A 15,663-nucleotide genomic window follows, 5' to 3' on the forward strand; every position below is an offset into this window, starting at 1 on the left:
GAAACCCCACAGTGCAGATAGAGGCCATTTCGGCCCATTAAGCCTGCACCGACACATATCCCACCCTATCCCCGTAACCCCACGTATTTAATCCCCCTAACACTAAGGGTCAATTTATCATAGCCAATCATCCTAACCCGCACATCTTTGGACTTGATTTGATTTGGCCTGGCCTGGCCTTGACTTTGCTGGGTTAGCTTTGGCCTGGTCTTTGCCTGGCTTAGCTTAGCTTGGTTTGGCCTGGTCTTGCCTTGGCTTGGGTTGGCCTGGCCTTGTCTTGGCCTGGCTTAGCTTAGCTTGGCTTGGCCTGGCCTGGCCTGGCCTGGTCTTGTCTCGATCTGGACTGGCCTTGACTTGACTTTGCCTGGGTTAGCTTAGCTTGGCTTGGCTTGGCCTGGCCTGGGTTAGCCTGGTAAAGACTTGGTCTGGCCTTGTCTTTGCCTGGCTTGGCCGGGTCTTGTCTTGGGTTGGACTGGCCTGGACTTGGCCTGGTCTTGTCTTGGGTTGGACTGGCCTGGACTTGGCTTGGGTTGGTCTGGAAAAGACTTGGTCTGGCCTAGCTTGGCCTGGTCTTGTCTTGGGTTGGACTGCCCTGGTCTTGGCTTGACCTGGCCTGGCAAAGACTTTGTCTGACCTGACCTGGCTTGGTGTGATAGCAAAATACTGTGTATTGCCTGGGCCCAACTGATACTGGCACTCTGGGCCTCTCTGACCTACCTGGGGCCCCCGCCGCCATCAGCAGCAGCAGCAGGCTGAGGGCCGCCATGGGCCGAGTCCGGGGACAGCAGCCCATCGCTCAGCGCCTGCCCAGCCTGTCAATCAAACCCCCCCAACCCCGGGCAGCCCGCTCTGATTGGCAGCGACCCCCGGCCAATCACCAGCCGGCTCTCCCGACCGCCCCGCCAGCCCATTGGTCATTCGCCGCGGTCCTCAGTGACGACCGCCCCACCTGCTCTCCACTCTGATTGGCAGCGGCCCCCCCGAACCAATCGCCAGCCGGCTCTTCCGACCGCCCCGCCGGCCCATTGGTCGCTCGCCCGCCGCCCCCAACGTCAGCCGCCCAATCGGCTGCGGGCCCGAGCGGGCGGGACCCCACGTGCCCCCCCCCCCCTATCGAGGAGAGTCTGCTGCGCGGGCCAGAGTCTCCCTCGGCTAAAAAGTTCTGAGTCCTCCTGCTCCCCCTTGGAGGACCAGTGGCTCTGGCAGCTTTGGCAGGACCTCAGCCATTCTCAGTGCATTGCCAAGCCTGAGATAAGAAAGAACTTGCATTTCCAGAGCGCCTTTCATCACCTCAGGACATAGAAACATAGAAGATAGGAGCAGGAGTAGGCCATTCGGCCCCTCGAGCCTACTCCGCCATTCAATGAGATCATGGCTGATCATCCAAATTCAGTACCCCATACCCCTTGATCCCTTTAGCCTTAAGAAATATATCCAACTCCTTCTTGAATATATTTAATGAATTGGCCTCAACTGCCTTGTGTGGTAGAGAATTCCACAGGCTCACCACTCTCTGGGACGTCCCAAAGCGCTTTACAGCCAATGAAGTACTTTCTGAAGTGGAGTCACTGTTGTTCTTCTCTTCTTAGGCAGTCCCTCGGAACCGAGGATGACTTGCTTCCACGTTAACAATGAGTTCTCAGGTGACTGATGAGTCCAATGCGGGACCTACAGTCTCTGTCACAGGTGGGGCAGACAGTGGTTGAAGGGGCGGGTGGGCGGGGTGCTTGGGTTGGCGTGCGTTCTTTGCGCTGTTTGCGCTTGGCTTCCGCTTGCTCCCGGCGAAGAGACTCAAGGTGTTCGGCGCCTTCCCGGATGCTTCTCCTCCACTTTGTGCGGTCTTGGGCCAGGGATTCCCAGGGGTCGGTGGATATGTTGCACTTTTTCAAGGAGGCTTTGAGGGTGTCCTTGAAGCGTTTCCTCTGCCCGCCTGGGGCTCTCTTGCCGTGCCGGAGCTCCGAGTTTGTTTTGGGAGTCTCGTATCGGGCGTGCGGACAATGTGACCCGTCCATCGGAGCTGATCTAGCGTGGTCAAAGCTTCGATGCTGGGGATGTTGGCCTGAGCAAGAACACTGACGTTGGTGCGCCTATCCTGCCAATGGATTTGCAGGATCTTGCAGAGGCAGCGTTGGTGGTACCTCTCCAGTGCTTTGAGGTGCCTGCTGTACATGGTCCATGTCTCTAAGGCATACAGCAGGGCGGGTATCACTGCTGCTCTGTAGACCATGAGCTTAGTGCCGGGAGGATGTAGGAAACGCGGCCACCATTCTGCGCACAGCAAGCTCCCACAAACAGCAATGTGATAATGACCAGATCATCTTCTTTATAGAATAACAACAAAAAATGCTGGAAACTCAGGCAGCAAACGTGGAGAGAGAAACAGAATCAACGTTTCAGGTCTGTGACCTTTCATCAGAACTGGAAAAGGTTAGCGATGTAACAGGCTTTAAGCAAGTGTAGGGGCAGGGAAAGGGGCGGGGGGGAGGAAGGAACTAAAGGGACGGTCTGTGCTAGGATGAAAGGCAGGAGAGATTAAATGTTGCAAATCAGCTGTTGATAATTCTGCCATCCCCATTTGCAATATTTAATCTCTCCTGCTTTTCATCCTAGCAGAGACTGTGGGATTTGAACCCACTCCGCGGCGAACAAGATACCCACTAAGCCACAGCTGACACTGTAGATAAGCACAAGACAAGCAATTTAGCTGTTAGTTCCAGGTTCGATTTCCGGTCTGCGCCACCATTCCTGCTCAGGGAGGGCAAATTCAGCCAGGTATTCCTGCTCCCGATCATTATCCAGTGACACCAGCTAGAAAGTGTGCGTGAGAGTGTTGATAGCAGCAGGGTTGGGTTGTGATGCCCTACGTGGCTGAATAGCATGCCAACACTCACAGGGGATAAACGTATTTGTTTTTGGGCAGTCTCTGAATCTCCAGCAAGTTTGTGGGACCCTGATTTTATACAAACCTAAAATTTATTGATCGATATTAAACTTTTGCATAGGGTGCACACTTCCTATCCACAGATCGCACTTCATTGTCACACGTATGTATCAACATTGCTAGGTCAACAACTTGAAGTGATAAAAGATTGCGGAGACATGTAGGGAGAGGTTAGGAGGACCGAAGAGCTGAAGGCCAACAGCATGTTCTTGTCTCCCTCCTCTGCCTCTCCACGGACACTGGCTTGGAGGGGGAGGGGGAGGAGTGAAGCAGCTGTCAGTTTAGTTTGCAGGAGTGTCCTGGATTTCCTTTTTCAATCCCATTTGCTGTCTGGTCACCTCCACCCAAACAACGGCTTACATTTATCCCACGCTTTTAACATAGTAAAATGTCCCAAGGCGCTTCGCAGGAGCGATTATCAAACAAAATTTGACACCGAGCCACATAAGGAGATATTAGGACAGGTGACCAAAAGCTTGGTCAGAGAGATGGATTTTAAGGAGCGAGTTACAGGAGAGGTAGAGGGGATTTTAGGGAGGGAATTCCAGAGCTTCGGGCCCAGGCAGCTGAAGGCATGGCCGCCAATGGTGGCGCGATTAAAATCAGGGGATGCTCAAGAGGCCAGAATTGGAGGAGCGCAGAGATCTCGGGGGGCTGGAGGAGGTTACAGCGATAAGGAGGGGAAGAGGGCCATGGAGGGATTTGAACACGAAGGTGAGAATTTTAAAATCGAGGTGTTGCCGGACCGGGAGCCATGTAGGCCAGCGAGCACAGGGGGTGAGGGGGACTTGGCACGAGTTAGGATGCGGGAAGCAGAGTTCTGGAGGAGACGTTAAAACCCCCCAAGTTTGTCCAGTCCATCCGCCCTCCTTCCTATACAGGATTAGAGCGCTGTACATTTTAACACAATTTCCTGAACAATACTTGACCTGCTTTGGTCTTATAGCTCAATGTTGCTTTGCTGGCTGTAAAATCTCCATCTTCACACAATTGTTCCCACACCAGATATGGAAATACACATAAGTTACATCACAGGGACAGGCTGCTCGTCCCCCAACCTGCCCGTGGTGGCATTTACCCTCCACGTGTCGTAGGGAAATGCCCTCAAAATGGGGTCAGTAACCAGACTGACGGCCAATGCTTAATTAAAGTTGTGGAAACAAAGCAGGCCCCACAGAAACTGGGAGGCATGAGTCACCAAGTCCATGGGCTCGTAGATACACTTGAGATAAACATCACTTTTCCTTTTAATTTATTCATGTATGCGGCTGGCGCGGCCCAGTGTTTATTGCCCATCCCTAGTTCCCCTTGAGAAGGTGCTGAGCCGCCACCTTAAACTGCTGCAGTCCGTGTGGTGAAGGTGCTCCCACAGCGGTTAGGGAGGGAGGTCCAGGATTTTGACCCAGTGATAATGAAGGAACAGCCGATATATTTCCAAGTCAGGATGGTGTGCGACTTGAAGTTGGTAGCACCCTCTCCTCAGAGTCAGAAGATTGTGGGTTCAAGTACCACTCCAGATACTTGAGCACAAAATCCAGGCCAACATTCCCAGTCAGTGCAGAGGGAGCGCCACAGTGTCGGAGGGGCGGTACTGAGGGAGCGCCACACTGGCGGAGGGGCGGTACTGAGGGAGCGCCACACTGGCGGAGGGGCGGTACTGAGGGAGCGCCACACTGGCGGAGGGGCGGTACTGAGGGAGCGCCACACTGGCGGAGGGGCGGTACTGAGGGAGCACCACACTGCCGGAGGGGCGGTACTGAGGGAGCGCCACACTGCCGGAGGGGCGGTACTGAGGGAGCGCCACACTGCCGGAGGGGCGGTACTGAGGGAGCGCCACACTGCCGGAGGGGCGGTACTGAGGGAGTGCCACACTGCCGGAGGGGCGGTACTGAGGGCGCGCCACACTGTCGGAGGGGCGGTACTGAGGGAGCACTGCACGAGGGGCAGTATTGAGGGAACGCCGCACTGTCGGAGGGGCGGTACTGAGGGAGCGCCGCACTGTTGGACAGGCGGTACTGAGGGAGCGCCGCACGGTGGGAGGGGCGGTACCGAGGGAGCGCCGCACGGTGGGAGGGGCGGTACCGAGGGAGCGCCGCACTGTCAGAGGGGCAGTACTGAGGGAGCGCCGCACTGTCGGAGGGGCAGTACTGAGGGAGCACCGCACTATCGGAGGGGCAGTACTGAGGGAGTGCTGCACTGTCGGAGGGGCGGTACCGAGGGAGCGCCGCACTGTCAGAGGGGCGGTACTGAGGGAGTGCCGCACTGCCGGAGGGTCTCAGGTGGGCATAAAAGATCCCACGGCACTATTTCCCAGAGCAGGGGGAGCTCACCCCGCTGTCCTGGGCCAATACTTACCCCTCAACCAACATCACTAAAAACAGATGCTCTCGTTTCATCAGCGAGCGCACATCACAAAAGTACTTTATTGGCTGTAAAGCGCTTTGGGAAGTCCGGTGGTTTTGAAGCGCGCTACCTAAATGCAAGTTTTTTTTCCCCATCACTATATATTTTCGGACTATCGGCAGGTGACCACCAGCTGAATGATACCAGCTCAGGGAGATGTGGTTGTCCAAGTCCTGGAAACAGTGGCAATCACGTGGAGGTTATTCAATCCACTGGCTCTATAATGCTGTTAGACTTGTCAGATAGCTGGCAGGTTAATTAATTAACCTCACACTGAATTACTGCCACAACTGTACTGCCTTTGTAACCTATTGAGTTAGGTAGCCCTCTCTATTAAACAACTTGCACACAATGTCCAGGTTTAAACACCGCTAATTACAAGGGGAGACTTAATTGAGGTGCATAAAATCATGAAGGGCCCAGATAAAGTGGATAGGAAGGACCTATTTCCCTTAGAGAGGTCAATAACCAGAGGGTGTAGATTTAAAGTAATTGGTAGAAGGATTAGAGGGGAGTTGAGGAGAACTACTTTCACCCAGAGGGTGGTGGGGGTCTGGAACTCTGCCTGAAAGGGTGGGAGAGGCAGAGACCCTCATCACATTTAAAAAGTACTTGGACACGCACTTGAAGTGCCGTAACCTACAGGGCTACGGCCCAAGAGCTGGAAAGTGGGAATAGGCTGGAGAGCTGTCGGCCAGCAGACACGATGGGCCGAATGGCCTTCTGTGCCATCAATTTCTACTACTACAATTTTTAATCTATTAATAACCTTCATTTTCCCACACCGAGCTACCTTGATCACCCACCCTGACTTTGGCAGCAAATTTAACTAGCTTGCATCAAAGACGTGCAGCCCAACACAATAGCAAAGACCTTGTTTAAGTGATTGAAGGATCCTAGGGCACGATTTAAAGAGCAGGGAGAGTTGGCCTGAAGCCCAGGCCAACAGTCCGCCTGAAGCCCAGGCCAACAGTCCACCATCAAGCAACACCACCCCTAACAGAGCAAGACTTGCGTGGCTGTGCTATCTAGTCCCCTTTCAGGCATCCCAAAGTGCTCCACAATGGATGATGCTGCCCCCCCACAGGACAGCACACCTCTGCCCTGAACAGAGGCCCAGCCAGTCCAACACCCACCTCGAGCCTCCTGCGCCTGGCTGAACGGGTTCTTGCTTTGAGCAACCTCACTTCTACAGAAGCACGTCACTGGCTGTAAAACACTTTGGGACGGCCGGAGGTCATGAAAGGCGCTATATAAATGCAAGCCTTTCTTCCTTTAAATGCTGCCACTGTGGGAACCCGTTTGGGTCCGAGCTACGCCTGCCTTTTCGTGGGATACGTGGAACACTCTTGGTTCCAGTCCTCCCTCACTTGTTTAAACAGCACCTAAATATCCAGAATTCTCTATTAACCAGCAAAATTCTCACTCCAAAAACACCACCTCAATAACCAGCAATGTTGCCGAGTCCGAGTCTCCCGTGGTGGCCGAGTTAGTCAGTGGGGGTAGTTCTCCAAACTGTCACTACTCGGCTTCTTGGCGCTGTCGGAAGTCATTAGTTATGGATTACCCTCGACTGGCAGTACTGTACTTAATCAAGTATCTTCCACCATCCATTTAACAAAATTCTGTAGGAGAGTACCCAATTACTGTATACTGCACATTTCTTGATTTTTAAAAATTTATTTGTTTGTTAAAAATAGCCTTGGTAGATAGCCCTGTCAACTGGAAATTTTTAATCAACCGGCAACACGCTGGTCCCGCCGACCAGAGTTTCCTGTACATTGATGTGAAAAGTACTTCTGCATATTTTGCGATGGCATTGTATAAATCCCTCACCCCAGCCGGGAAAGAACGTTAAGCTTGTGTGTTTGTGTAATCCTGTTTATTTAATAGATGCACATTTTAAACAAAGTACAACCAGGCCACGAACCAAGCTGAAATCTCTCTCCAGCAGAGGCAGCCAATCCCTTCATGTGCCCTCTTTACAGAACAGCCGATATTCTCCTTCATGAGGTTCCGGTCCAGCTCAAAATATTACACAGCATTTCCCTCCTCACCCACCTGCACCTGGCCGACTGACTTCACTGCTAGGCAATGCTTCCCCCAGCTGGCAAGAGGCCACACTTTCAGGACAAGTCGCCAGAGAATGCACAGCACAGGAACAGGCCATTCGGCCCAACTGGTCAGTGCTGGTGTTTGTGTTCCACACGAGCCTCCTCCCACCCCCTCATCATCTCACCCCATCAACATATCCTTCTATTCCTTTCGCCCTCGTGCATTTATCTAGCTTCCCCTTAAAAGGCACTGTCAAAGCTGGTCGAATTTCACTGGCTTGAAATGGTGCTGGCAATCCGCAGATGCTTACTGCACGATAACCTGGAAAGAGGAGAAACAGGGGTTTAAATAAAAGACAAAACAAGAACCCAAACTTGGAAAAATCTGAGATCTGCCACTGCAAAGCTGTCAAGATTAAGAAACACATACATTGTTGATCCCTGACCCATCAGTTGACAACCCATTTCTCCCACCCGCACGTCAATCTGTGAAGAGTCTCCCCTATCCCAGCCTGACTTTGTCCCACTGCCACCAGAGTTCCAGCTAAGGTGGGCATGGGCAGTGACTGAGGGGTCCTACACAGGCCACTCACTGGCTTTTACATTGTAGATACTGTCAACATCCCCTAATTTTTTGGGTGCGTGGCTCCTTTAAGGGGCTGCACAGGACCAGAGAGCTGCGCGACTGCATAGCTCAGAGGGAACGTGGAATCCGCGCGTGCGCAAAAATTTGAATGGGCCGAGACAGGCAGCTTACAGGGGACACTGCCACTATTTCTCACATCGTCCCATGCAGGCTGGATCAGCTAGACGGCTTCAATTTGCAAGGAACTGAAGCAGAGAACTCAAAACATCCCTCAAACTCCACCTTGGGGGGGCACAGCACAGGGGGAAACAAATTCAGTGCAATCCCAGCAAGCAGGTGTCTCAGTGAATGAGGATAGGACCAGAAGATGGCAGCTCACTGGTACCGAAGACTTTAGCACTGAGGTCACTTTCCCTCTCTAGAAACACACACTGGCCACAGGCAGGCGCAGGCGTGTCAAGAACTGGAGGGTGGGGGGGCCTGCTTTACCTTAAAACAGCAGCGAGGAAAGTTCCCGGCTGGCCTATACGCAACTGCAGTCCCACAGCAGCAGGTCTCGGGAGTGGCTGAGAATGCCAGTTGCATCAGACTGCTCTGCCACACGCACTGCGGCCCACCGCTACCTTCCCAGAGCAAGTAGGGACCAGCAATAAATGCCAGCAAGGCTCACACCGAGAATGAATTAAAAATGTCCCATCACAGAATACAGAGGAAAAACCATTTGAGAACATTGTGGGGAGTTTGGGGGAGGGGGGGGGCGCACAGGGAGGAGAAAGAGCAATGGGCGAAGACAACAAACTTACCAGTCAGGATAACCTGATCCTTACTGATGGCAATCACTGGACCAGCACGAGTCACATTGCAAGGTTTCTGCCACATTACACTGTCCAACCTCCACTCAACCTGTGGAAAGAACAGCAGTTTTAGTGACACTTCCAACACTTGCCCTGCTGGGCAGGAGCTCGCTCTATAGTTTAAAAACTACAATCACTTCTGACTACCTAACATGCAGATTCCCTCCACACACCACATCCTCGGGGAGGTAACCGGTCACTCCTGTCCAGTCAGCTTCAACATGCTGCCAGCGTGGGCTTTAAAACAGGCCTCAGGTAGAAGATCACGATCAAAATAGCAACAGCTCTTCACTTCAACAGGCACCGCCATTTTACAGAGCTCAGCATAACCCAGTAACTTGCACCTGGAGCATGCACTTCAAAATATTCAGAATCCTCAAACCGACTGCGTTCCTGCAACATTTTATTACACTTGCATGCCGCCAACACAACTGAGGCTGCGCCTGAATTCAGTGCGATCCCAGCAACCAGGTGTCTCAGTGAATGAGGATAGGACCAGAAGATGGCAGCTCACTGGTACCGAAGACTTTAGCACTGAGGTCACTTTCCCTCTCTAGAAACACACACTGGCCACAAGCAGACGCAGGTGTGTCAAGAACTGGAGGGGTGGGGGGCCTGCTTTACTTTAAAACAGCAGCGAGGAAAGTTCCCGAGGCCGTTACCCAGCTGGCCTATATGCAACTGCAGTCCCACAGCAGCAGGTCTCGGGAGTGGCCGAGAATGCCAGTTGTATCAGACCGCTGTGCCCCACACACTGCAGTGAAGGCAGCCCACCGCTACCTTCCCAGAGCAAGTAGGGACCGGCAATAAATGCCAGCAAGGCCCACGCCACGAAGATGAATTAAAAATGTCCCATCGCAGAATAGAGGAAAAACCATTTGTGAACATTGTGGGGAGGAGATAGAGCAAAGGGCAAAGACAACAAACTTACCAGTCAGGATAACCCAATCCTTGCCGATGGCACCAATCACTGGACCAGCACGAGTCACATTGCAAGGTTTCTGCCACTCTTGCACTAACTAGAGGCACCACCCAGTTATTTGAATTAGAACACCATTAGTTACTGAACAGAAACCCACTCCCAGGTATTAGACCTGACACTATTGCAGAGGACACACCTTCCCAGGGTATCAGAACCCACAACATTTGTGCCTGGCCAACTCCCCTCTTTCCCCCCATCCTTATTATCTGATTTTTATTCCTCATCTATCCTCCTTCCCTGGTGGAGAAGAGGTCAGCCTAATAATGCTCCTTTACCCTGTGCAGAATGCGAGTAGGTGCCACCAGGAGCTCTTGCTTTACGCTCAACCTCAAATCAAGCCTGCCATTTCGACTAACTCATCGCCATTACAATGGCAGGTTTTTGCAGGGCTGAATAGCTGTAACTAACGTTTGATCGTGTCCCATCCAGCATCTAGTTGTTGTTCATCTTCACCAAGGGCAGTCCCTACCTCTTTACCCAGTTTCTTTCCCTCTCATCTGGGTACCATTACAGTCAGAATCTGGACCCCGTCCCACGGGTGGAGATGGTAAATGCCCTTTAGACGTTCCAGCTGTTCCCATGTCTTCATTCCCCTTTTCTTGGGGTGTGGCAATTCTTTAGACCATTTATCACTTTTCTCCAGGTCCACCGGGTCGTGGTGAAAATGTTGAGCGTATTTGGCTGACGGTCTTTGTACCGTCTTCGCCAGTAGTTTCTTCAGACTTAATCTTAACCTGTGTTTTCTTCAACAGGGCGCGCCTCGCCCGAGGGGATCCTCATCAATACCACTTTCTCCACTGAGTCCTCAATCGGTTTCTAAACCAGCTTCGCACATCTGTGTTTTCCACTGTTCCTCCTTTATCTTAAACAGGCATGGGTACCCCGGCCAGGACCCAGTGCATCCTTCCTTCGGTCCTTTTGGTTGCGTTAGTTCTTCACAATTGTTTTTTTAATTCCTTATTTTCAGTCTTAAGTTCCTCATTTTCCGTTTCTAACTTTTCCGATTTAAGTTTTTCCTTTAACGGTTCACAAACCGCCTTCAGTTGGTTCTTTGCATTGGCCAAGTCGCGATCATGTTGGGAGTGTTTCATAATTTCATTCCGCTGTCAGACCTGGCCCATGACAGCTAGGGACCATCTGATTCGTTCCTTTTCCTTCATACAGGTCATTTTTCCCCAGACCACTGTCCCTTGGAGGTACCATATTTCTGTTCGATCTTGGTACAGGTTTTGGGTAAGTCAGATTGTTGCTCTATATATTCTCTTAATTGTTGCAGAATTTCATCTTCAAGACATCAGGTGGGGCCCGCCCACCTTTAGCAGTGGTAGGCAACTGTTCGTTCTTCTCTACCATGGTACTGATTTCTTACTGGGGGTCTCGAGCCGTGGGGCTTTTCAGCTGGATCGGTGTCTTGTCGGAGACACCGCTGATATCAGAGCACTCTATACAGGGGGGTCTTGAGCCGACTACTCAACCGGAGAGTTTCGAGATCACGTGGAGGCAAGGGCGGAACTCCTTTTATGGCTTTATACAGCTTGCTTATTCCCTATCACCTATCTTCCTTACTCAATTCTACCCAACCTTGAGCCCAGTAAACTCTTGGGCCTTCTTATCTGCAACCCTAGCACAAGCTTTTCCTGTTTTGCACAGGGATTTGCAACCCAGGACCTTGATAAGTTCTAACTGTAACAAAGCTTAGAGTAAAAATGATTCTAATTGATTAGATTTCAACAATTCACAAAGGTTCTGTGTGCTTCCACATCAAGAGATAAACTCCGACAATAGAGTTCCATAACATAACAAATATGTTTTGCATCAAAGTCACTGCAGCACACCCAGAACCTGGAGTCAGCAGAAAATCCAAGGCAGTGAGTGCTTTGGCAGAAAGAAGCCTCAGAAAATCTTGGTCACTTTATAACTCTTCAAATGCCAAATCCCCAAAATACCCTCAAAAACCTAAATTCTGCCACAGGTCTAATCTCAGTGCTCCTTTACCCCATTCAGGATGTAAATCAGTGACAGAGCACCAGCCCAGCTCCCTACTCAATCCAACATCACCTCCCAATAATCACTGGGTACAACGGCTTACTAAACAGAAAAGTACAGCACAGCGCTGGTCAATATTCCTCGCAGAAACCCTGCAATGTGTCCCAACGCACATCAGCTGCTGGGTTCAACCTCTGCTCACAACCTGTGGAAAGAAAGGTGGTTTTAGTGACACTTCCAACACTTGCCCTGCTGGGCAGGAGCTCGCTCTATATAGTTTAAAAAACTGATCACTTCTCTGCCTACTTGACTGGCAGATCCCCTCCACACACCACATCCTCAGGGAGGTAACTGGTCACTCCTGTCCAGTCAGCTTCAACATGCTGCTGGTGTGGGGTTTGAAACAGGCCTCAGGCAGGCAGGTCACAATTAAAATACCATTGGTAAGATTCTCCAGTGAATAGCCCAGATAAACAAACAGCTATTCACTTCAACAGGCTGCACTGTTTTACAGAGCTCAATACAAGCCAGTAACTGAACACTTAAACTTGGAACATGCACGGTAAAATATTCCAAACCTGCAAACCAACCACGTTCCTGCAGCGTTTGATTACTCTTGCATGCAGCAACACAACTGGGAATGCACCTGAATTTAGTGCGATCCCAGTAACCGGGTGTCTCAGTGAATGAGGATAGGACCAGAAGATGGCAGCTCACTGGTACCGAAGACTTTAGCACTGAGGTCACTTTCCCTCTCTAGAAACACGCACTGGCCACAGGCAGGCGCAGGCGCGTCAAGAACTGGAGGGGTGGGGGGGGGGGGCCTGCATTACCTTAAAACTGCAGCAAGGAAAGTTCCCAGGGTTTAGAGCTCGGCCTACACGTTCCACCCCAACTGCACCCCCCTGGAGTGGCGTAGCATGCCATTTGCATCAAACCGCTACACTGCCATGAAGGCAGCCCACTGCTAGCTTCTCAAGTGATGGGCAATAAATGCCTCAATTGTAGGCATCCACCACCACAGCACTAGTCATTCTACAACCCTAACTAAAGCAGGAAATGTTTTACACAGGCAGATTAAAACCACCTGGGCAGCGGGACTAGTTGCTCTGGAACAGAGAAGGCCAAAAGTATTAAGGGAGGTTGTTAAAACCACGCAGGGTATCGACAATGAATAGGGGAAGACCAATCCTTCTGGTTGGAAAGTCCGTCACACGTGGGGCCTGGGGGCCATTAAGCGGAGGGGAGCAAGGAGAAATTACTTTACACAGGGTGGCTGCAGCATGGAATGCTTTGCTACAGGTTGGTTAAGCCTTTATAACAAAAGGGATTGGAGTATAAGAGTAAAATAGAAAACAGGAGCCGGAGTAGGCCATTCGGCCCCTCGAGCCTGCTCCGCCATTCAATGAGATCATGGCTGGTCATCCAAATTCAGTACCCTGTCCCTGCCTTCTCCCCATACCCCTGCTGAGACCACACCTGGAGTATTGCAGAGTTCTGGTTTCCTTACCCAAGGAAGGATATACTTGCCTTAGAGGCAGTGCACTAGACTGATTCCTGGGATGAGGGCTGTCCTATAAGAAATTGAAACTAGGCCTACTTTCCCTTTCCCAGCCCCTACACTTGTTTAAAAATCTGTTTTTTCCAGTTCGGACAAAAAGGTAATCAACCTGAAACGTGAACTGTTTCTCTCTTCACAGATGCTGTCCGACCCATTGAGTATCTCCAGCATTTTCTGTTTTTATTTCAGATTTCCAGCATCTGCAGTATTTTCTTTTTCTGTATCCCCTGGAGTTTCACAGAATGAGGGTGATCTCATTTAAACATATAAAGTTCCCAAGGGGCTCGACGGGGTAGGTGCAGAGAGGCTGTATTCCCTGGCTGGATAGTCTAGAACTAGGGGGCATAGTCTCAGGATAAGGGGTCAGCCATTTACGATTGAGATGAGGAGGAATTGCTAGACTCAGGGTTGTGAATCTTTGGAATTCTCTACCCAGAGTGGGGGATGCTCAGTCGTTGGGTATATTCAAGACTGAGATCAACAGATTTTTGGATACTAAGGGACATGGCGATCAGGTGGGAAAGTGGAGTTATGGTCAAAGATCAGCCATTGACTGACCAGGGGAAGGCAGCAGCAGCCAACTTCCTGGCACCAGGGGTGCTTCTGCTGCTCAGGAAGGGAGGAAAAAAAAAAGAGCAATAGTGGTAGGGGATTCTATCGTAAGTGGAACAGATAGGCGTTTCTGTGGCTGTAGACGTGACTCCAGGATGGTTTGTTGCCTCTCTGGTGCCAGGGTCAAGGACGTCACTGAACAGCTGCAGGGCATTCTGAAGGGGGAGGGGTGAACAGTCAGAGGTCATGGTTCACATTGGGACCAACAACATGGGTAGGAAGAGGGATGAGGTCCTGCAGCAAGAATTTAGGGAGCTAGGTAGCAGATTAAAGAGCAGGACCTCAAAGGTTGCAATCTCTGGATTACTCCCAGTGCCACATGCTAGTGAGTATAGGAATAGGAGGATAGAGCAGATGAATGCATGGCTAAAGAGTTGGTGCAGGAGGGAGGGCTTTAGTTTCCTGGATCACTGGGCCTGCTTCTGGGGAAGGTGGGACTTGTACAAGTCAGACAGGTTGCACCTGAACCAGAACGGGACAAATATCCTTGCAGGGAGGTTTGCTAGCACTGTTTTTGGGGGGGGGAGGGGGTTTAAACTAACTTGGCAGGGGGATGGGATAGAGTGCAGCTATAATAATAGGGGGGTGATGGACAGCCAAATAGAGGAAAAAATAAGTCAGACTGGAAGGCAGAGCAAATATGTAACGGCACAAGGGAGTAGGGCAAGGCTGGATGGCATTTATTTTAATGCAAGGAGTCTTACGAATAAGGTGGATGAACTGAAGGTGTTGATGAACACATGGGAGTATGATATTGTTGCTATCACAGAGACATGGTTGAGGGAGGGGCAAGACTGGCAGCTCAATATTCCAGGGTATAGAATCTTCAGGCAAGACAGAGGGGGGTAAAAGAGGGGGGTGTCACAATATTAATCAAGGAGTCAATTACTGCTGTAAGGAGGGATGATATTAACAGGTTCATCTAATGAGGCCATACAGGTAGAACTTAAAAACAAAAAGGGGGCAAGCACTTTGCTGGGAGTGTACTATAGGCCCCCAGTCAGGGGGAGATAGCAGAACAGCTATGTAGGCAAATCTCAAATGTGCAAATAATAGGGTGGTAATAGTGGGGGATTTCAACTTCCCCAATGTTAACTGGGATAGTCAGAGCGTGAAAGGCTTAGAGGGTGCAGAATTCTTAAGTGCATCCAGGAGAGCTTTGAGCCAACATGTAGAAAGTCTTGACAAGAGGGGGCGGTACTGGACCTAATTCTAGGGAATGCAGCCGGGCAAGTGGTAGAAGTGTTAGTAGGTGAGCACTTTGGTGACAGTGACCATAATTCGGTGAGATTTAAGGTAGTCATGGAAAAGGACAGGGGGACTGGAAATAAAGGTTATAAATTGGGGGTGGGGGGGGGGGGGGGGGGGGGGGGAGGCCAATTTTAATGTAAGGCAGTATATGGCCAAAGTGGACTGGGATCAGCTACTTGTAGGAAAATCCACATTGGAGCAATGGGAGTCTTTTAGAAAGGAAATTGAGAGAGTACAATGGCAACATGTTCCTGCAAAGGTCAAGGGTGGGACCAACAAGCCCAGGGAACCTTGGATGTCAAGGGATATACGAGAATGGATTAGGAAAAAAGGGGGGCTTTTGGCAGATACAAAGGACTAAAGACAGAGGAAGCCCTAGAGTATAAAAAGTGCAGGGGGATACTTAAAGAAATTAGAAGAGCGAGAAGGGGGC

The 15,663-nt window shown here is 50.9% G+C and overlaps 1 protein-coding gene, 1 long non-coding RNA gene and 3 other non-coding genes across 6 annotated transcripts in view; all 5 read right to left on the reverse strand.

Annotated features, from left to right (window-relative positions):
• LOC147092881 (protein sel-1 homolog 1-like) overlaps nucleotides 1-825 on the reverse strand; it is a 79,407-nt gene extending 78,582 nt beyond the window's left edge. For both annotated transcript variants that reach the window (XM_085976165.1, XM_085976164.1), the window contains exon 1: nucleotides 718-825. In XM_085976165.1, coding sequence (XP_085832291.1) covers nucleotides 718-793 — 76 coding nt within the window. In that variant the 5' untranslated portion in view covers nucleotides 794-825. The remainder of the gene's footprint in view (nucleotides 1-717) is intronic.
• Nucleotides 826-7,204: 6,379 nt separating this feature from the next.
• Nucleotides 7,205-12,421, reverse strand: LOC147092882 (uncharacterized). The gene is made up of 3 exons (XR_015075082.1): nucleotides 9,770-12,421; nucleotides 8,788-8,887; nucleotides 7,205-7,720 (listed from the first exon to the last, which is right to left on the reverse strand). It is a non-coding gene; the product is annotated as an uncharacterized LOC147092882 (long non-coding RNA).
• On the reverse strand, nucleotides 8,319-8,454 carry LOC147092883 (small nucleolar RNA SNORA57). The gene has a single exon (XR_015075113.1). It is a non-coding gene; the product is annotated as a small nucleolar RNA SNORA57 (small nucleolar RNA).
• LOC147092884 (small nucleolar RNA SNORA57) lies at nucleotides 9,308-9,443 on the reverse strand. Its single transcript, XR_015075114.1, has one exon. It is a non-coding gene; the product is annotated as a small nucleolar RNA SNORA57 (small nucleolar RNA).
• A 57-nt stretch (nucleotides 12,422-12,478) lies between the features above and the next one.
• LOC147092885 (small nucleolar RNA SNORA57) lies at nucleotides 12,479-12,614 on the reverse strand. The gene has a single exon (XR_015075112.1). It is a non-coding gene; the product is annotated as a small nucleolar RNA SNORA57 (small nucleolar RNA).
• Between the last annotated feature and the right edge of the window lie 3,049 nt (nucleotides 12,615-15,663).

The sequence above is a fragment of the Somniosus microcephalus genome, unplaced genomic scaffold, assembly GCF_052327205.1.
Source record: "Somniosus microcephalus isolate GS21.2 unplaced genomic scaffold, FLI_Smic_1.0 unresolved_chr2, whole genome shotgun sequence".
NCBI classification, from domain to species: Eukaryota; Metazoa; Chordata; class Chondrichthyes; order Squaliformes; family Somniosidae; genus Somniosus; species Somniosus microcephalus.